The sequence below is a fragment of the Perissodus microlepis genome, chromosome 13 (genome assembly GCF_051167445.1).
Source record: "Perissodus microlepis isolate ML-2025 ecotype Zambia chromosome 13, ASM5116744v1, whole genome shotgun sequence".
NCBI classification, from domain to species: domain Eukaryota; kingdom Metazoa; phylum Chordata; class Actinopteri; order Cichliformes; family Cichlidae; genus Perissodus; species Perissodus microlepis.
In genome coordinates this window covers 31834666-31850851 of record NC_140473.1, presented here as the reverse complement: position 1 = coordinate 31850851, position 16186 = coordinate 31834666, and the positions used below count along the sequence as shown (strand labels likewise).

Below are 16186 nucleotides of genomic sequence, written 5' to 3'. Positions count from 1 at the left end.
ATAAATGAGACGAGATTACAGTTTTGTTTTAGAGCAGCAGCTATCGGTTAAATCATCAGTTATCAGTTTCTTCAGCTCCAAAAATATCTAAAATATTAAATTCAGAGAAAAGAGAAGTATCAAATGTTCACACTTAAGAAGCTAAAACAAACAAATCTTTGGGGTTTTTTCTTAAAAGTGACCAAAATAACTATTCAACCGTCCAAAGACGCAAATACAGCGACTCACATTTGCTTACTGTACTTATTCTTTAGTTTCTTTAGTCCACTGCAGATCATATGGAAGCAGACACATGAGTGCTCCCAGTAGGATAATGTTTGCAGCCAACCTGAGGTAAAGTATCGCTGAGGAAGATAAAGTTTCAGACCTTCCTGGTTAGATGCATGAATGAGGTCATGCAGGCAGAGAGTTCAAGAAATTGAAGGAGAAACTCTCCGAACTGAATCGAGTTCATTCAGGATGACAGCAGTCAGACGGATGAAAAAGAAATCGTATAGAACCAAAAATATGCAACCGGAGGGATGCAAAATGGGCACAAAAGAATGGAAAATGATTTTAAAATCATACAAAAGAGGCACAGATCCTCAACTACATCAAGGGGATGTGAAATGATTACAGAGGGATGCTGGGGGGTATCCTGGAGGCAGATCTGCTGTAGCGCTCCCTGAAGGAAGCACCTGAAAGAAATGCAAGACCAGGAACACTCTACAGAGGAATAACGATGATAACGAGACACAACATAATGTAGTGAAGTAAAAACGACCACTGTGGGATACCGAATCGCTCCAGATAGATGCAAAGAGAGCACACAGGAAGGCTGATCTACAAACTGTTGTGGTTTCAGACAAACAGCCACAAAGGGATGCAAAATGACTGCAGCAGGATGTGAAAGGAGAATAAAATGACAAACCATTACAAAGAGATTCACCTGCAGACCCACAAAATAAGCCTAGCAACGTAAAATTACCAAAAAGGTTTTACTGGTCACATATTTCATCTTTCCATCCACCCCGGCCTCCTCTGAATCTGATCCAGCCAAACTGATGTTCCTGCTGAATGAAAAGTTTTTAACTCTTCTGAGTTGTCATGAACAAAACTTTTAGATGGGACCAAACTCAAAGACCTCAGACGTGCTGCAGCCTCAGAGGAGAAAACGATGACAGTGTTCCTCGCTGTCTTCCTTTGCAGCCGCAGAAGCTGCTTTGATGTATTTTATGCCTTCGACCCGGCCTGCAGGTCACCGACTCAGAGATCAGTGCTCCTGCTGTCGCTGCGATTCCAACAATGAGCTAAAAAAAACGACGGAAGCTCAGCGGAGAAATCCCCAAATACATCAGCCTGTTTCCCATCAGCCTCTCTGTCTCTCTCACTGCCGGTCTGCAAGACTTCCTGTTCATCCCTGTGTTAGTTCAGGTCAGTGAGGCTCGTATCGTCACCGTCTGCCTTCAGTTCAGTATTCCCAAAGAAGAATACACACCAGGTTTGCTTCTCCTGGGCGTGTTTTAGGTTAACCTCGATTATCTCAGACATTTGTCAGTCTGAGTTTTTACGTTTTCTGCAGCTTCTCGCACTGATCTGTTGTTTTTACGTTTCAGTTGTTCATACTCGGCCCCAGCAGCGGGGCGGAGACCTGAACCACGAACAGAACGACCACCAAGTGCCCGACAGCACGCTGTATGATGCCAGCTACCCAAGCAGCCAGGACAACGACACACAGCCCACCCCGGGGCCAGGACACGCCCACAAACACCATCATACATCATACCATGCGACGAACACTCACAACCACGACCGACACCCCTACCACCTCGATCGTGATCACCCACAGCAGGAACACCAAACGCACGGTCACCAAACGCCAGGTGAGTTTCTGTCTGTACTGAGAAGGTTCCAACAGCCAATCACGACCCAGAGGTCCAGTTCAGGGACTCTAATTAGCTGAGGTGAAGCCGAGCAGACGACTAACAGTGTCACCATCCACCTGTCAGTCAAGGAGGCCACGCCCCTCCAAACTTTGAACCTTAATATAATTTAAACAGGTGACACTTAAAAACTTCGGTGCCTCCGGTGGACATTGGAGGAACTGCAACCTGCCTGCATGATGAAGTCAGGGCTTTTATTTTGGCGTTCCTGAGACTTTTATTTAAATAAAGACGTGAGCACATCTTCCATTGCTGATAAACACCCACCCACACTTCCGCCGAAGGAAATCCGCTTGTTCCTCCGTTACATATACATCAGTGTGTGTGAGTCACCCGACCAGCACACCTATGACATCACACCCCCACTTCCAGCTTGTTTGGGATTGGCCAGCTCTCAGTTTCCCACAGTTCTGTTTTCTCTGACCTTTGACCTCAGTGACCAGCCAGCTACATCATCCTGAGAGGAACATTTATGAGTGTTTCAGAACCTCCAGTCCAGAGAAAAATAACAGCTGATCTATAAAATCATCTCTGTGACGGAGCTGTTAGCTTTAGCCTCCTGTGCTGGTGTAGAAAGCACAGACAGCGAGTCCTTAGTTTATGTTTATAAAACCATCCAGTGATAAACAGCAAGTTTTATTTCAGTCCACAATATTTTGTGTAAGTTTGGGTTCATTTCTTACAGACTTTTTTTACATAAATTGAGGCATTTTTGTAACTTTTTGTTGTGTTGAAGCTCTGTGAATAAGGTGGATTTATCCAGCTGTGCCTGATAAAATCACCCAGACAGAAATGAGTCTCTACTTCACATCTGAAATTAATGCCATATTAAGCTTTCCTTTTAATAAACTTAAAGTGACGTCTCACCTTCTTAAGTGGGACGTTTACAACAAACAGAAGAAGAAATGAAGCGCTTCAGTGTAACAGACGCTCTTTTGTCGGAACAGGAAGTCGCCTGTGCTCGCCTCCGTAAATCACGCTGACGATCATTAGATAGAAACACTGCAGCTGACAGGGGAGCGTGTGATTTCTTTCCCTCTCTCCTGACTGCAGCTGCAGCCTGAGGTGACCTCACTGTAAGCTGACCTTTGACCTCTCAATATGCTAAAGAAAACAGGTCATGATGATCAGAGTGAGTGTTTCAGGTGGTTTTGTGTCTGGACTGCATCTCCAAAGCCGAGCACACACACACACACACACACTTGTATTCCTCACATGTGAGGACCCTTGCTTCCAGCATACCCAGACCCGTAAGCCCCCCCCCCCCCAAACATGCTTGATGGGTGACGTGTCCGGTGAGTCAGCTGGCCATGCATGAACTGGGAAGTTTGCAGCTTCCAGGAATTGTGTACAGATCCTTGTAATATGGGCTGTGCATTATCGCGCTGCAACATGAGTGATGGTTGTGGATGAATGACACAACCATCAGTGTCACGATCTCTGTGATTCAAAATGCCAGCAATGTGTTCGTTGTCCATAACAGACGCCTGCCCATACCAGAACCCCACTCGGTCCACAACGCTGACATCAGCAAACCGCCCGCCCATACGCTGTCTGCCATCCGTCCTGAACAGTGAAACCAGGACTCATCTGTGAACAGACCGCCAATGTGCCAGACGCCATGAAATGTGAGCGTTGTACGACGACGAACTGCAGTCGGGTCCAGACCTCGGTGAGGACACGAGCATGCAGATGAGCTTCCCTGAGACGGTTTCTGACAGTTTGTGCAAACCGATTGTTGCTGCAGCTGTCCGGTAGGCCGGTCTCAGACCATCCTGGACGTGAACGTGCTGGAAGTGGAGGTCCTGGGCTGGTGTGGTTACACGTGGTCTGTGGTTGTGAGGCCGGTTGGATGTACTGCCAAATTCTCTGAAACACCTTTGGAGACGGCTCATGGTAGAGAAACGAACATTCATTTCATGGCAGCTGCTCCGGTAGACATCCCTCAAAGGTTGGGACATCTGTGGCGTTGTGCTGTGTGATCGAACTGCACATGTCCGAGTGGCCTTTTAGTGTGAGCAGTCACAGGCACACCTGTGAGGTGGGATTATCTCAGCAAAGGAGAAGTGCTCACTCACACAGATTTAGACAGATTTGTGAACAATATCTGAGAGCCGTGGGTCTTTGTGTTTGTAGAAAATGTTTCAGATCTTTGAGCTCAGCTCATGAAAAATGGGAGCAAAAACAAAAGTGTTGCATTTAACCCTTTCAGACATAGTGGTGCCTACAGCTATTCAAAGGCTGTCTTCTTGTATTTATGTCCATGTTGATGGTTTACTTGCACATAAACCACTACATTGGACACTGATGTGTCCATGACCTGCCACCCACTGGTCAGCCAGTGTTGTTCACCTTGGTGGACATGTAAAGAAATCTTTTTTTCATGCCTAAAGATGAATAAAAATACGTAAGAAAAGAATCCTGATTGAGGTTGTCATAATTCATGCATGAAAGGGTTAAATGTTTGTCCAATAAATGAGGGTTTCTGGGGGGCTTTCAAAGTGTTCCAATTCCCAACAGAAAAATAACTCACAGACTGGAAAAAGTCTTCCACACAAAACCGGCCGTAGAATCGAATCCTTTAATCTGTTAGCATCCACCACTCTGACTCGTTCAGGGTTACATTCATATTTCGCCCTTTTTAAAGACATTTTTCCAGTGAAGAGTTGGTTTGAAGGCCAACACCTTTTCCTCTGTGAAACTCACTTTGTGTAGTATGTGTAGCGCTAACCTGAGCCCCACTGTTAAGTGCTTTACTGGAAACCTGGTGACTATCAACAGGTTCAGATTAAGAGCACTTTTCTAACTTTCCGAAGATGCAGCCTGGATTTGAACTCGGAATAAGCCAAATACGTGTTTCCGCCCAGTGGAGGTGATCGTAATGTGACGTGCTTCTGCTGAAACACAGCTTTCATGCTTTCAGCAGCAGTTTGTGGCTGGCTTTGGCTCAGCCTGTTCTGTCCTTCAGAGCCTCTCGGGATCGCTGAGCAGGAAGTGTAAGCACAGTTGGATTTATTTCAGACTCCAGGAATAACAATAACAACACAATCAGATCCTCTTGGCCCCGAGGTGCCTCCGACCAGCTGAAGGACCGGCAGCGCCCTGAGGTCTGCATGTTCACTTTTCATCAAACCATCCCAAGGCGCTGTAAAGCTCAGCGACTATCCCCTGAATCCTCCCAGCAGCAGTCTGGGGTGTGTTTGCTTCCCTTTGGAGCTCCGCTGTGTTTTTAACCCAGACTGGAGCCTCAGCTGGTTCCATTTCAGAGCACAACAATCCAGTCTAGCTCCCCAGAGAGCCATGATTCACAGGGGGGAGTGTGTTTTTGTCAGCAGTGGGCGAATATCCCCTCGGGGTTCTATTTTTATTTCAGAAATCTGGTTCAGAAGTCCAGAGTTTCCCAGCGGCTGATATCCTACTGTCAGGTTCCTGCGTTCTTCTAGTGCCGCCAACAGGTCAAAACTTCTGCTGCAGCCCACAACTCCTCATGTGGTCATGACTGTTCTCGTGTTTTTGAATCAGCTTTTAAACCAGTGAAGATAGAAACTGGACATTTTTACCATTACATCATTTATTAAACCAGTGACATTAAAACAGACCTGTGCACACAACACAGTTCATACAGTTTCAGAGTAGATACACAGGTTCCAGTTTAATGTTCCAGCAGTTCAGTTCTTGACTTCTAGTGGGATGAATTTCTAGGCACAGCTATGAGGTGGAGACTTTTCTGTTCAGAGGTTTCAGGAGCTCTGCTTTTTGCAGATGATGTGGTTTTGTTGGCATCATCAAATGATGACCTTCAGCTCACACTGGAGCAGTTTGCAGACAGATGTGAAGCCACGTTGATGGATATCAGCAGGAAGGAGTGCGCTGCCATGCTGGATGTTTGCAGGCCAGTCTGTGTTCCTATCCTCACATGTGACCATGAGCTCATCAAGAATAAAATGTCCCAACAAGTTGATTCTGTTCATCTGGACGTAGTTTCTCACTGGGAGAAACATCAGCACACTGACTAACAACGAGCTCAGCTTCTTGGTCATTAATATGCAAATTGTCAAGGCTGTTGTTGGGGAATGGCTGCAGTCACAGCAGGTAACACAAAGACAGTGTGTTCACGTGTCAACAAAGGTCTGAGTAAAGGCAGAAATAAATAAATGCAAAGTTTTAAACTCTCCAGTGAAATCAGAATACGCAGAATATTTAACTCCAAGTTCAGTGTAAGAATAAGAGCTTTGGCTAAGTTAAGTGTCTCATTAATAAACAGCGTGCTGGGCTGCTCCCTTTGTCAGTTTAGAAAAACGTCATATTTCATGAGAAACAGAAATCAAGCGGATTGAGAGACGAGCTGGTGGCACATATGAGAGTGTCCTCTGCATGACTGCAGAGATGATCTCTGTGGATCACCTTCATTAATTACAGGTGGACTCAAAGGTGTTACACAGGTATGGCAGGACGTTAGAAGGACCTGCTCTCATTGTATGATCATTTAGATTCTTTCTACCTTTTATTTAAAATATTTGGGGTTTTTTTGCATTTTTTCCCACACAGATCTACTTACAGATCGATTATAACCAAGTAGTTTATTCCAGGACAACCCACACAGTCGTTGAGCTGTGTAACTGCAGTTTCCTTTGTACCGTTTGGTTCCTTTAATTTTGAAATGTCCATACATTAAAAACATCATTTTCATTTTTTCCAGATGACCTCAGTGCCGCCCCTCTCCCATATCCCGGTGCCCTTATTCCCCTTATTGTCCCCTACATGATGGACCGGGTGTGGTCCCAGCTGCAGCCGGTCATGGAGCGCTTTAACCACTCACTGGAACACCTGAGCCAGAGGGTAGGTGACCTGGCCCATGATGTGGCCCAGCTGAAGAGCAGCCAGCTGGGGGCGGGGCATCAGATGACTCTTCAGGAGGAGCGTGATGATGGGGTGGAGGAGCGGTTGGACGCCAGATTAGATGAAGTGATTCAGAACATCGGGGAGGTCAAGAGGCAGGTGGAGGCGCAGCAGACTGAGATGGAGAAGAGGCTGCACTCGCAGCATGTAATGCTGCACTACAACCTCACCAGCTTCAAGGCCGACATCGACGTGAAGCTGAAACGCCAGCAGAAGACGCTGCAGGTCAGTGCACGAGGGAGGCGAGATGCCAGCACTTTACAGGATTCATGGTGATGTCGATATAAACCTTTATAATGAATCAGGAGGATGTAAAATGAAAAGAAATGATGACATGACAAACTGAGGCCTGGCTGGGAATTTAAACATCTTTAAAATGGCCACGATCAATAATTCATCCTTTTGGTCATTATTTATAGTTCTCTAAAACGTTAGAAGGTTCCATGAAACTTTTAATTTAAACATATTCCAGTATTCCTCATCCCAGCTTCTCTTTTAAAAAAAATGACTTCTGTTATTCCTGGGTGTCATCACTGACGGCCTAATATTTTGGCACTGTCCCTGGATGCTGGAGAATCTGGAGTTTGTCATCTCCAGCTGTTTTCTTCTTCTTGTCTCTTTTCTTTCTTACTTTTGTCCAAACTTTCTTTTTCGACTGAGCCACAGTGTCAGAGGAGATGACATGCGGTTCCTCCATTATTTTATTTTTTTGTTCTTGAACCATCGTTCCTGTGATGGATGCAGTCTGGACGGTTGTGCCTTTTCTTGATTCCTCTTGGACACAACGAACAAGCTCGTTGTTTTCCTGCCTTAGAGATGCAAGCTTGCTTCACCTGGAGGAAAATGTGTTATATAGAGGAAATGGGGGCGGGCTTATGCAGATTGCACAGGCTGGCGTGCATGTTGCATGAATCGCATGTTTTTTGTGCAGGGTACAAATGTTTCCACGAACTGTTAGAAAATGAGGTTTCAGAGCGCACGCGCTTCATTCTGATGCAGCTTTGCTAACCAAAGCTCTGCTGCCATGTTTCTTTTAGAGAGAAGAGGCTTTCTCCTGCAACCTTTCCAAACTTTTCACATGCTAGTTGAGGCCAGTAGAGTGTGAGCTCTTGGGTTTTGCACGGCCTGACTTCAAAGAAGACTGTCAGGTGTCTGAATGATCTTTCTCCTGAGGTTGATGCACAGCTGCAGTTGCCTCCCTGAGATCATTGCTGATGTTTCCTCCCTGTCATTGTGTGGTTGGTCCGATCGGCGACATAGGTCATTATAATCTAACATTAGCTGGTGTTGGCGGGACCCTCAGGCTGTTAGAGGAAGCCAGAGTCAGGGCAGCTCTAATTTTTAAGTACAGTCTGTTCATATGTTGCCAATGAAACACATTTATTAATAACTCCTGTTGCTGATCTCAGGTCAGCCTGCAGGCCATGAACGCCACGCTGACAGAGCTGAAGTTGGACCAGTGGCAGATGGCTGAGGATGAGCGGGATCAGGACGACCTCCATCCGCCCACCAACCCTCCACACCAGCTGCCGCCTCCCACGGACGCCTCAGAGCTGTGGGACACCATCGACCGGCTGGACAACACGGTGGTCAACAACACGGTGAAGGTGAGCCTGCACACATGAGGACTTTGTTCTTGACATTCAGTACGAGTGTGCTTTCTGACAGTAAAATCAGAACTGAAACAGGAAACTGAAACGTGTCCCGTGCAGGTGACCACACTGATGGAGGATGCGGCGGTGACATCGCGCGCCGTCCAGCAGCTGAGTCGGCACGTTAAGGAGCTGGAAAAGCAGATCAACGACACGGCGCGGCGCACCCAGGTGCTGTTCATGGAGACGGGGCTGGAGGTGGAGGACGCCAAAGTGAAGGTGCTGAATCATGTAAACGAGCTGGCGGGGAACCTGAACCAGCAGGTTAAACGACTGGACGATGTTGAGGAGGACATGGACTGCCTGTGGACGATCCCGAACGCCTGCAAAAACAACTCGCGCATCGAATGCAACTGTGAGAGCCTGCAGGCGACCGTGGCTATCTTGCAGAGGGACTTGGCCAACGTGACCGAGCTGGCCAATGAGAACAGATTAGCTCTGGACGAGAACACCAGGGAAGGGCATTGGGGTACGAGCAGCGACTGGGAGCCGGCGGTAAAGACGCTCCAACTTGGCCTCCACAGGGTACGAGCAATGAAACTGTAAATAACAGCAGACATGAGTTTCAGCTGATAACGATCCAGAGACAGGTCCACACAGCGTTTCTAAACAGGCTGCTTTCTGTGTTTCTGTTTGCTCTCCATCCTCCTCCTGCAGGAGCAGAGCAGGATCAGGACTCTGGACCTCGGCCTGACCCACCTGAATGCCTCAGTCTCCGGCCTGAAGCACGCAGACAGACAGCAGGACGCCAAGATAAAGGTGCTGGACACCACCTTCAACATCCTCCTCCAAGACGCCAGCCGACACAGCAGGGTACTGAAGATGTTGCTGGGAGACGAGGTGATCGACTTCTTGAAGATGATCAGCCTGAGGGAGAAGGACAGGCAGAAGGAGAGGCAGGACCACGAGGATGAGGAGGAGGAGGAGGAGGAGGCTGACTTCATCTCCGTCCAGGCTCTGAAGGAGGACCTGAGGCACCTGCAGGAGCAGCTGAGAGAACACGAGCATACGATCATCATGCTGAAGCAGGGCCAGACGGGTACGCCTTTACTGTGAAGGGACAGCTGCAGGCAGCTGATGCTTTTATTTTGAATGAGCTATTCTGTCAGGGTTGCCCCCTGCTGGATGTTAGATAAAATGCAGTTTTAAGAAGCTACTTCCTGTTTTTGCTTCAACTCATTTTTGACTCATCTGTTCTCAGGAGGCAGAGAGGAGGTGCCGTCTGCAGACCAGCCTCCCTCCTGGTTGCCCGGTGACCCAAGGAGGGGCGGCGGCGACGGACTTCCTGCTAGGGAGCAGCAGATGCTCTTCCATCCCGGGGATGGCGGTGACCTATGGAACCTGGAGAGGAAGGTGGAGGAGGTGGAGCGCAGGCTATCCCAGCTGGAGGAGAAAACGTGCTCCTGCCCCAACTCCTCACGTGTGGCTGCCACGGTGATGAATGAGGTGATTTGGCTGAAAAAGGGGCTGGAGCAACACCTGGGGGTGTTCAAGAACGTCTTCAGCAACGCCGACGTGCTGGCGAGATCCAACGCCACGCTGGAGCTGGATAAGCTGTGGCAGCTGCTGAAGAAGAAAGAGAAGAAGAAGCAAGGAGGACGGAGGGAGGAGTCAGAGAGGGGAGGAAAGCGCCGCAGCAGGAGGGAGTCACCAGGTGAGGTTTCAGGTAACACACTGCTGCCCAACAGTGTTCTTAATGTTTTATTGATAATAGTTGTTTGTTTGTTGGTTTTTTTCTTTACATCTTCTTCCATTGTCCCCTCCTCTTCTCTCCAGGTGAGCCCGTCCCCGCCAGCCTATCAGAACGCGCCCCGCTGTTCGTTGCTCGGTCTCTTCAGAGCGTCTCTGGCGTTGTTGTTTTTGAGCCGTCTTTGACCCAGGGTCAATTTTACTCTGGCAGTACCTTCACGGTTCCAGTGGATGGGATCTACCTGTTTGTCCTCACCTTGCACCTGAGACCAGGCCCCGCCCATGTGGTCCTAAGGAGCATGGGGGAGGAGGAGGAGAAGGGCGGAGCGTGGGTGCCTCTGCAGAGGCAGGAAGTAAGTAAGGAGGGGCCGGCTACCGGGGTCAGCCTCCTGCTGCTGAGGGAGGGGCAGGAGGTGAGGCTGGAACTGAGGGGAGGAGAGTGGGCGGAGTCAGAGGATGACATGTTCGCATGTCTGCTGCTCTACCCAACCACCTGAGGGCGCTGTGGACCAATCAGCTGACAGCTGAAGGAACTGGTTGGATGAATGGACGGATGAAGGCAGCTTAGAGGATCAGGAGGGGTGAAATAATCCGATGTTGTGATTTCAGCTCAGAAGAAGAATTCTGTTTTTTTTTTAATGTCATATTTAGCGTGACGGCGAGTTTGTTCCAGTTTGGTTCCAGCAAAACACTGAGGAAAAGAATATGATAGAAATAAGCAAAAGAAAAAATCTAAACCTCTCAAACCTACACTCACTGCCACTTTATTAGGTGCATCTTCCTGTAAATATCTAATCAGCCAATCACAGAGCAGCAGCTCAAAGCATTTAAGCATGCAGACGAGCTGCTGAAGTTCAGACTGAGAAAGGAGGAGTAAGAGACTCAAAGTTGGTCTGAGTGTTTCACACAGAGCTCATAGAGGAAACATCCAGTGAGCAGCTCTCAGGGAGGAAATGACTCGCTGAGGTCAGAGGACGATAGACTGCTTCAAGCTGATAGGAAAGAAACGGGAAGTCACTCGTTACAGCCAGGCTCTGCAGAAGAGCATCTGTGAATGTGCAGCAGCAGCAGAAGAGCAGTCCTGTGTTAAGAACAGGAAGCTGAGGCTACAGCTCACACAGAAACCTGGACAGCAGAGGATGGAGAAACGTTTCCTGCTCTGTGAGTGTCAGATGGTCGGCTCAGAGTTAATCCATCCTGCCTGCATCAGAGCTCAGCCTGCTGCTGCTGTGATCAGGGCCACGCCCGTCCCTTTCTGACCTCACTGACCCGTCCTCTGATGTCACAAAGCGAGTTCACTCAGGCGGCTCCACAGTCACAGATCTCAGTTTAACAGAGCAGCTTTGAGATGTGGAGGAGCGGGAGGGTCTCATCACAGATGCAGCAGCTGAGTGATGATGTCGTGATGATGTCAACGTGGATGAGAACCTTCCTGCAGCTTGTCATGTCTGTCGTGAAGGATTAAAGCAGCTCTAGGTGTACCTAATAAAGTGGCAGTAAGCCTCCAAACTACATTTTTGGTTCTACTGAAAAAAAGACGGACGTCTGTGTGATCTTCATATGGAGAGTAACTCCTCGTTTTCATGGATGTGAAATTTTATGCTTTTATTTATTTATTTTTTTTAAATTATCAACACTTGCCCCGTGTATCCTGTCAGTGTTGATTCTGGGAGTTGAAGGAGGGTTTGACCCGATGAGTCTTTACTCGTGTTTTGAATCATTAGACTAAAACAGAGAGCACAGCTCAGCCTCGTGTTTCTGCTAACATTCAGTTGCAGGTTTTGGTTATTTAAAGGTTTTTAAATGCAGAAGCTCGAGCAGGAAAGCTTCCTGCTGAGCTCTAGTTTCATACATGTGACAAAAAAAAGGGATTTTCTTCTTCTGCTGTCAAAACTACAGAATCGACGTCATTCTCCTGAAAACCCTCAGCTCTGTGCAACGCCGTGACGCTGAAAGTCTGGACGGACTTGAGTGAAAGCCACGCCCGTGTGATGGGTGGGGCTTATAGCAGAGAGCTCATACAAGCTTAAAAATGCTCAATTACTGACCAATCAGAGTGGACATAAAGTGGGAAATGTTTTTGTTATTTTAAACTTGAGGGAATTTTTAATTTTTACTTTATTTTACATGAAGAAAATATTTGAATGTAAAGTCACGAGTTTCATGATGTAAAAACACAGCAGAAAATATTTAAATAAACGCTGAATGAGACAATAAACCAGTGAGACTTTTTCCTTTAAACATTTTATTCGTCCTCTCGTCTGTGTTCACTCTACAGCGTAGAAAAATAAGCATCAAAAATATACCAACAAAATCAAAATCCACTGTGGCAAAGCAAACGTGATGCAAAAATAACTTCATCTGAAACATCAACCTTTCACTCCGAGCTCATCTGGAGCACCAGGTGGGTGGAGCCAGCGCCGGTCTTGGCAGAAAGTCTAACGAGCCAATCGGAGCAAGAAAAATAAGGGAGGCTCCTCCCCCAAATAAATGGGAGGGATGTCGAAAGAAATCGGCAACGAGCGAAAGAAACGTCTATCGTAACACTTGTGAAGTGCGCTAAAAGCGGTCAAGCTACCGCGCTAACAAACGTCATCACGGCAGCACACGAACACCTGCGACAGGTGAGCTGAAGACATGCTAAATATTAGCTGCTCAAACAAAGCTGCGGTTATTCTTCTACAATAATCTAGAGAAGAGAAATGAGCCGGCCGGGCTGCGACAGGTGAGCACGATCAGGTTAGTTCGTCTACACACAACTACAAAAATCACCAGGAGGACGCGCTTCCACGCGTCAGCGCCACGACCCGCAAACAACTCCTGATGCTCCAATCAAAGTTGATCAACTGGACCAACAGAAGAAAGTCCTACACCCGTGAGCCAGCATCCACCCGTCACTGTGAACGAGCTGAAGCCCTCATTGTTTTCATACAGGTGGACCAGAGCGCCCTGCTTTGGCGGGCCGGTTCTGGCCCCCGGACCGTATATTTGACAGTTTTTCAGTTAAAACCTCCAAACAGACTAAAACAAAAAAAAAATGATGCTGAGGTTAATGCAAACTGCGCCGGCTCGTTGGGGACGTTCCTCTGAAGACGGTCAGGAGCAGAGTGGTGTTAAAACGCTGGCGTCCACCGGGGGGGGCTCACGTGATAGCAGGTGAACCCACGCCAGGCATCGCAACTGTTTGTTGGCGTTTAAGTTTACAAGCAGCGCGTCTGAATTTGAGCTTTACAGAAATTATCAAACATTTCTCTAAGATCAGGACCTCGCGCGTGCTTCAGCTCTCAAACCAAGCCGCTCTTTCCTTCTGTCCAATCAGAGTGCAGGGCCGAGCAGACAGCAGGTCGCCGCTCGGAGCTTCGTGATGTCAGAGACGTGTTGGTGTGCGTGAGCTCGGCGAGGCGAGCGGAGCAGCAGGAGATCCGTGATGAAGAAGTGAGGATGAGAGGGCGACACTGCAGAGCCAATCCAAGAGTTTTCCTCCAAAGTGACATCATCACGCCGCACACACAGCGTTTGAGCTCCTTCACGATGTCAGCGAGTCACATTTGCAGTAAAACTCTCGCTGTGGTCCGATCAGCTGGTTGGCCGGAACCGAGCCACGTAGGCACCGCACGAGGAGCAACAGGAGCGCGCCGGCTCGGCAGGAAGCTGCTGGCAGAGCGAGCAGAGCTGGGGGGGCCGGCGGGGCCGAGGAGGCTGCGGGTGGCGAGCGAGGCGGGCGTCCCAGGAGGAGCTGGGCTGGACTGTCCTGGAGTTGGTATCGCGACGCCAGTCGCCGTCTGGGGGGATGTCCAGGCGGAGTGGGTGGGCGGGGCCATCTGACGCTCTGAGGTGGTGGGGGGCGTAGCCCAATGAGGGGTGCCCGTAGTGGCCGTTGGCGCTGGCGGCGGAACGACGAGGGCGGAGCATGGTGGCGTAGAGGCTCTGCTGTCCCAGAGGGGAGGCGGGGCCAGTGCCAGCTCTGGGCCTGGGGAGGGAGGAGGTGGAGGGAGGTGGGGCTCGGCGAGGAGCTCGAGGCAGCGTGCCGTAACTCAGCGGGACGCCGTGAGCTGAAAGAGTCTGACGCCGGTCAGGCACAACCAGAACGTGCTGCTGGATGCTCGCACCAGCTCCTGAGGAAGAGGAAGAGGACACGTCAGGCGGCGTTCACGCTCACGCTTTCTGCCACACCCTCAGCGCTGTGCAAAAGTCCTGAAGACGACCGGCAGAAATGAGGCGGGGCTCACACCAAACAGCCCGCCTCCATCATGTTTCAGTAACTCTGCACACGTTTCACTTTTTCCTACAAACGGTGACTCAAGACTTATGCACAGCACTGTAGGCGTGACGGGTTCACATGTACAGCACGGCAGCAGGGTCACATGACTGCAAAGGAATCCTGTCACTTTGATCATTTCCAGGTTGAGATTTTCACCTGTGAGCAGGTTGCCATGGGAACGCTGGGAGCGTTTAATCAAACTAAACTGTCTGAACTACAGAGAGAATCTGACTTCAGCATTTGTTGAACTGCATTTCCCAGCATGCCCGGCCAGCTGCTCTGAAGATGGAGGTGAAGGGCCGGCACGTTACCTGAGTGTCCCCAGGATGAGGGCCTGGAGCTGGGGGGCTGTGATGTCTGCGTGGGGGGGTGCTGTGCAGGAGGAGAGGGGCCGTGGAGTCGGGGCTGGTGGTGGTGGGAGTGGTCTGCAGTGAAGGAGGGAGAGGAGGGGGGATGCAGGGTAGAGGAGCTGGAGCGACGCAGGAGGGAAGAGGAGGAGGAAGAATGTCTGAGGGGGGGTCTGGACACAGAGGGGTTCTTCAGGAGGAGGAGGAGGAGTGAAGGTGGAGGCGTCAGTGAGAAAACAAAGGGAGGGGGGAGAAATGAAAACATGTTAACGTGATGAAGAAAAAAACACATGAAACAAGAGCGAAAAGATCATTAAAAAAAACCCAACAAACATGGGGGAGGGGCTTGTATCTTTGAGATGCAAGTCTGGGGGTGACACCATGATCGTGTCTGCGTGCACGCTGCTGTTAAACAGAAATCTGAATGACTGAGTTCTCCCCTCACGCTGTAACAGATTTAGGAATCAAACCCTCGGGCTGAGGGAACGCGGTGAGGATCTGACGCCGAGCGCCGCTCAGCTGTCGGGCGGGAGCAGTGAGCTCTGAGGTTAGAAGCTTAATGGGAGAACTAAACTGCCCATCAATGTTTAATGCGGCGGCCTGAGGCGATTCCTGAGGCCTGAATACGAGATGGCTGAACGCCAGCGGCGCCGAGAGCAGAGCGAAGCGTGCAGAAACACAGGAAGCTGCTGCTCAGAGACAGTTCCAGTTAAATATTCTCCATCCTCATGAGTGGTAACATGTTTATGAGGTCACAGGCTAAAATGTGACAGCGTCACTCGACAGGTGTGACTCGAGTTCACCTGGACAGGTTCACTGATTTTTAAAGATGCCTAATTTTTCTGTGACATGGACTGAATAAAGAGGTTTCCCTGCTCTGCACCAAAGCTGAGCTCCAGGCTGCAGTTACAGGGTGCGACCACAAGGTGGCAGAAGGAAGCTGCTAGTGCCGGCCTCTGTGTGTTCCTGTCTAACTATCTTTGTGAGGACCGAAATCTGCATTCTACTACACTTGTGAGAACCGGTGTGTCCTCACAAGTTTGAAGCCTTTTTGAGGCTCAAAATGTGGTTTTAGTGTCAGGGTTACAATTAGGTTATGGTCAGGTTTAGAGTCAGGGTCAGGGTCAGGCATTCATTTTTAATGGTTAGGGTCAGGGGCTAGGGAAACCATTATGTCAATGAAGGTCCTCACTAAGATAGTTGAACGGGCTTGTGTGTGTGTGTTTCTCTCTTACACAGCTGTGGGAGTGGGCGAGGTTTTGGGGTCGCGACCCGATGACGGTCCCACTGAGGCTGCGGGCGATGCGTCGCAGGTTTTCGGCGCTGTAGCTCTCGTCTTCAGCTGACGGCGGCTGCAGGTCAAACAGGAGAGTTCAGTTTTTTTAACAAGGTCGCACAAACACAACGTGAACGCCG

General features: G+C 49.2%; 2 protein-coding genes across 14 annotated transcripts in view; one reads left to right on the top strand and one right to left on the bottom strand.

Moving 5' to 3' along the window:
* The window catches only part of mmrn2a (multimerin 2a), a 28255-nt gene extending 15875 nt beyond the window's left edge, over positions 1-12380 (top strand). For 3 of the 4 annotated variants that reach the window (XM_084949462.1, XM_084949465.1, XM_084949464.1), the window contains 7 exons: positions 1596-1862; positions 6622-7046; positions 8231-8428; positions 8534-8998; positions 9131-9512; positions 9675-10139; positions 10250-12380. In XM_084949462.1, the coding sequence (XP_084805588.1) occupies positions 1596-1862; positions 6622-7046; positions 8231-8428; positions 8534-8998; positions 9131-9512; positions 9675-10139; positions 10250-10659 (2612 nt within the window). In that variant the 3' untranslated portion in view covers positions 10660-12380. The remainder of the gene's footprint in view (positions 1-1595; positions 1863-6621; positions 7047-8230; positions 8429-8533; positions 8999-9130; positions 9513-9674; positions 10140-10249) is intronic. The other variant, XM_084949463.1, reaches the window with a different exon arrangement.
* Positions 12381-12390: 10 nt separating this feature from the next.
* The window catches only part of usp54a (ubiquitin specific peptidase 54a), a 40281-nt gene continuing 36485 nt past the window's right edge, over positions 12391-16186 (bottom strand). For 9 of the 10 annotated variants that reach the window (XM_084949453.1, XM_084949456.1, XM_084949460.1 and 6 more), the window contains 3 exons: positions 16006-16122; positions 14735-14960; positions 12391-14277 (listed from right to left, as the gene is read on the bottom strand). In XM_084949453.1, the coding sequence (XP_084805579.1) occupies positions 13739-14277; positions 14735-14960; positions 16006-16122 (882 nt within the window). In that variant the 3' untranslated portion in view covers positions 12391-13738. The remainder of the gene's footprint in view (positions 14278-14734; positions 14961-16005; positions 16123-16186) is intronic. The other variant, XM_084949459.1, reaches the window with a different exon arrangement.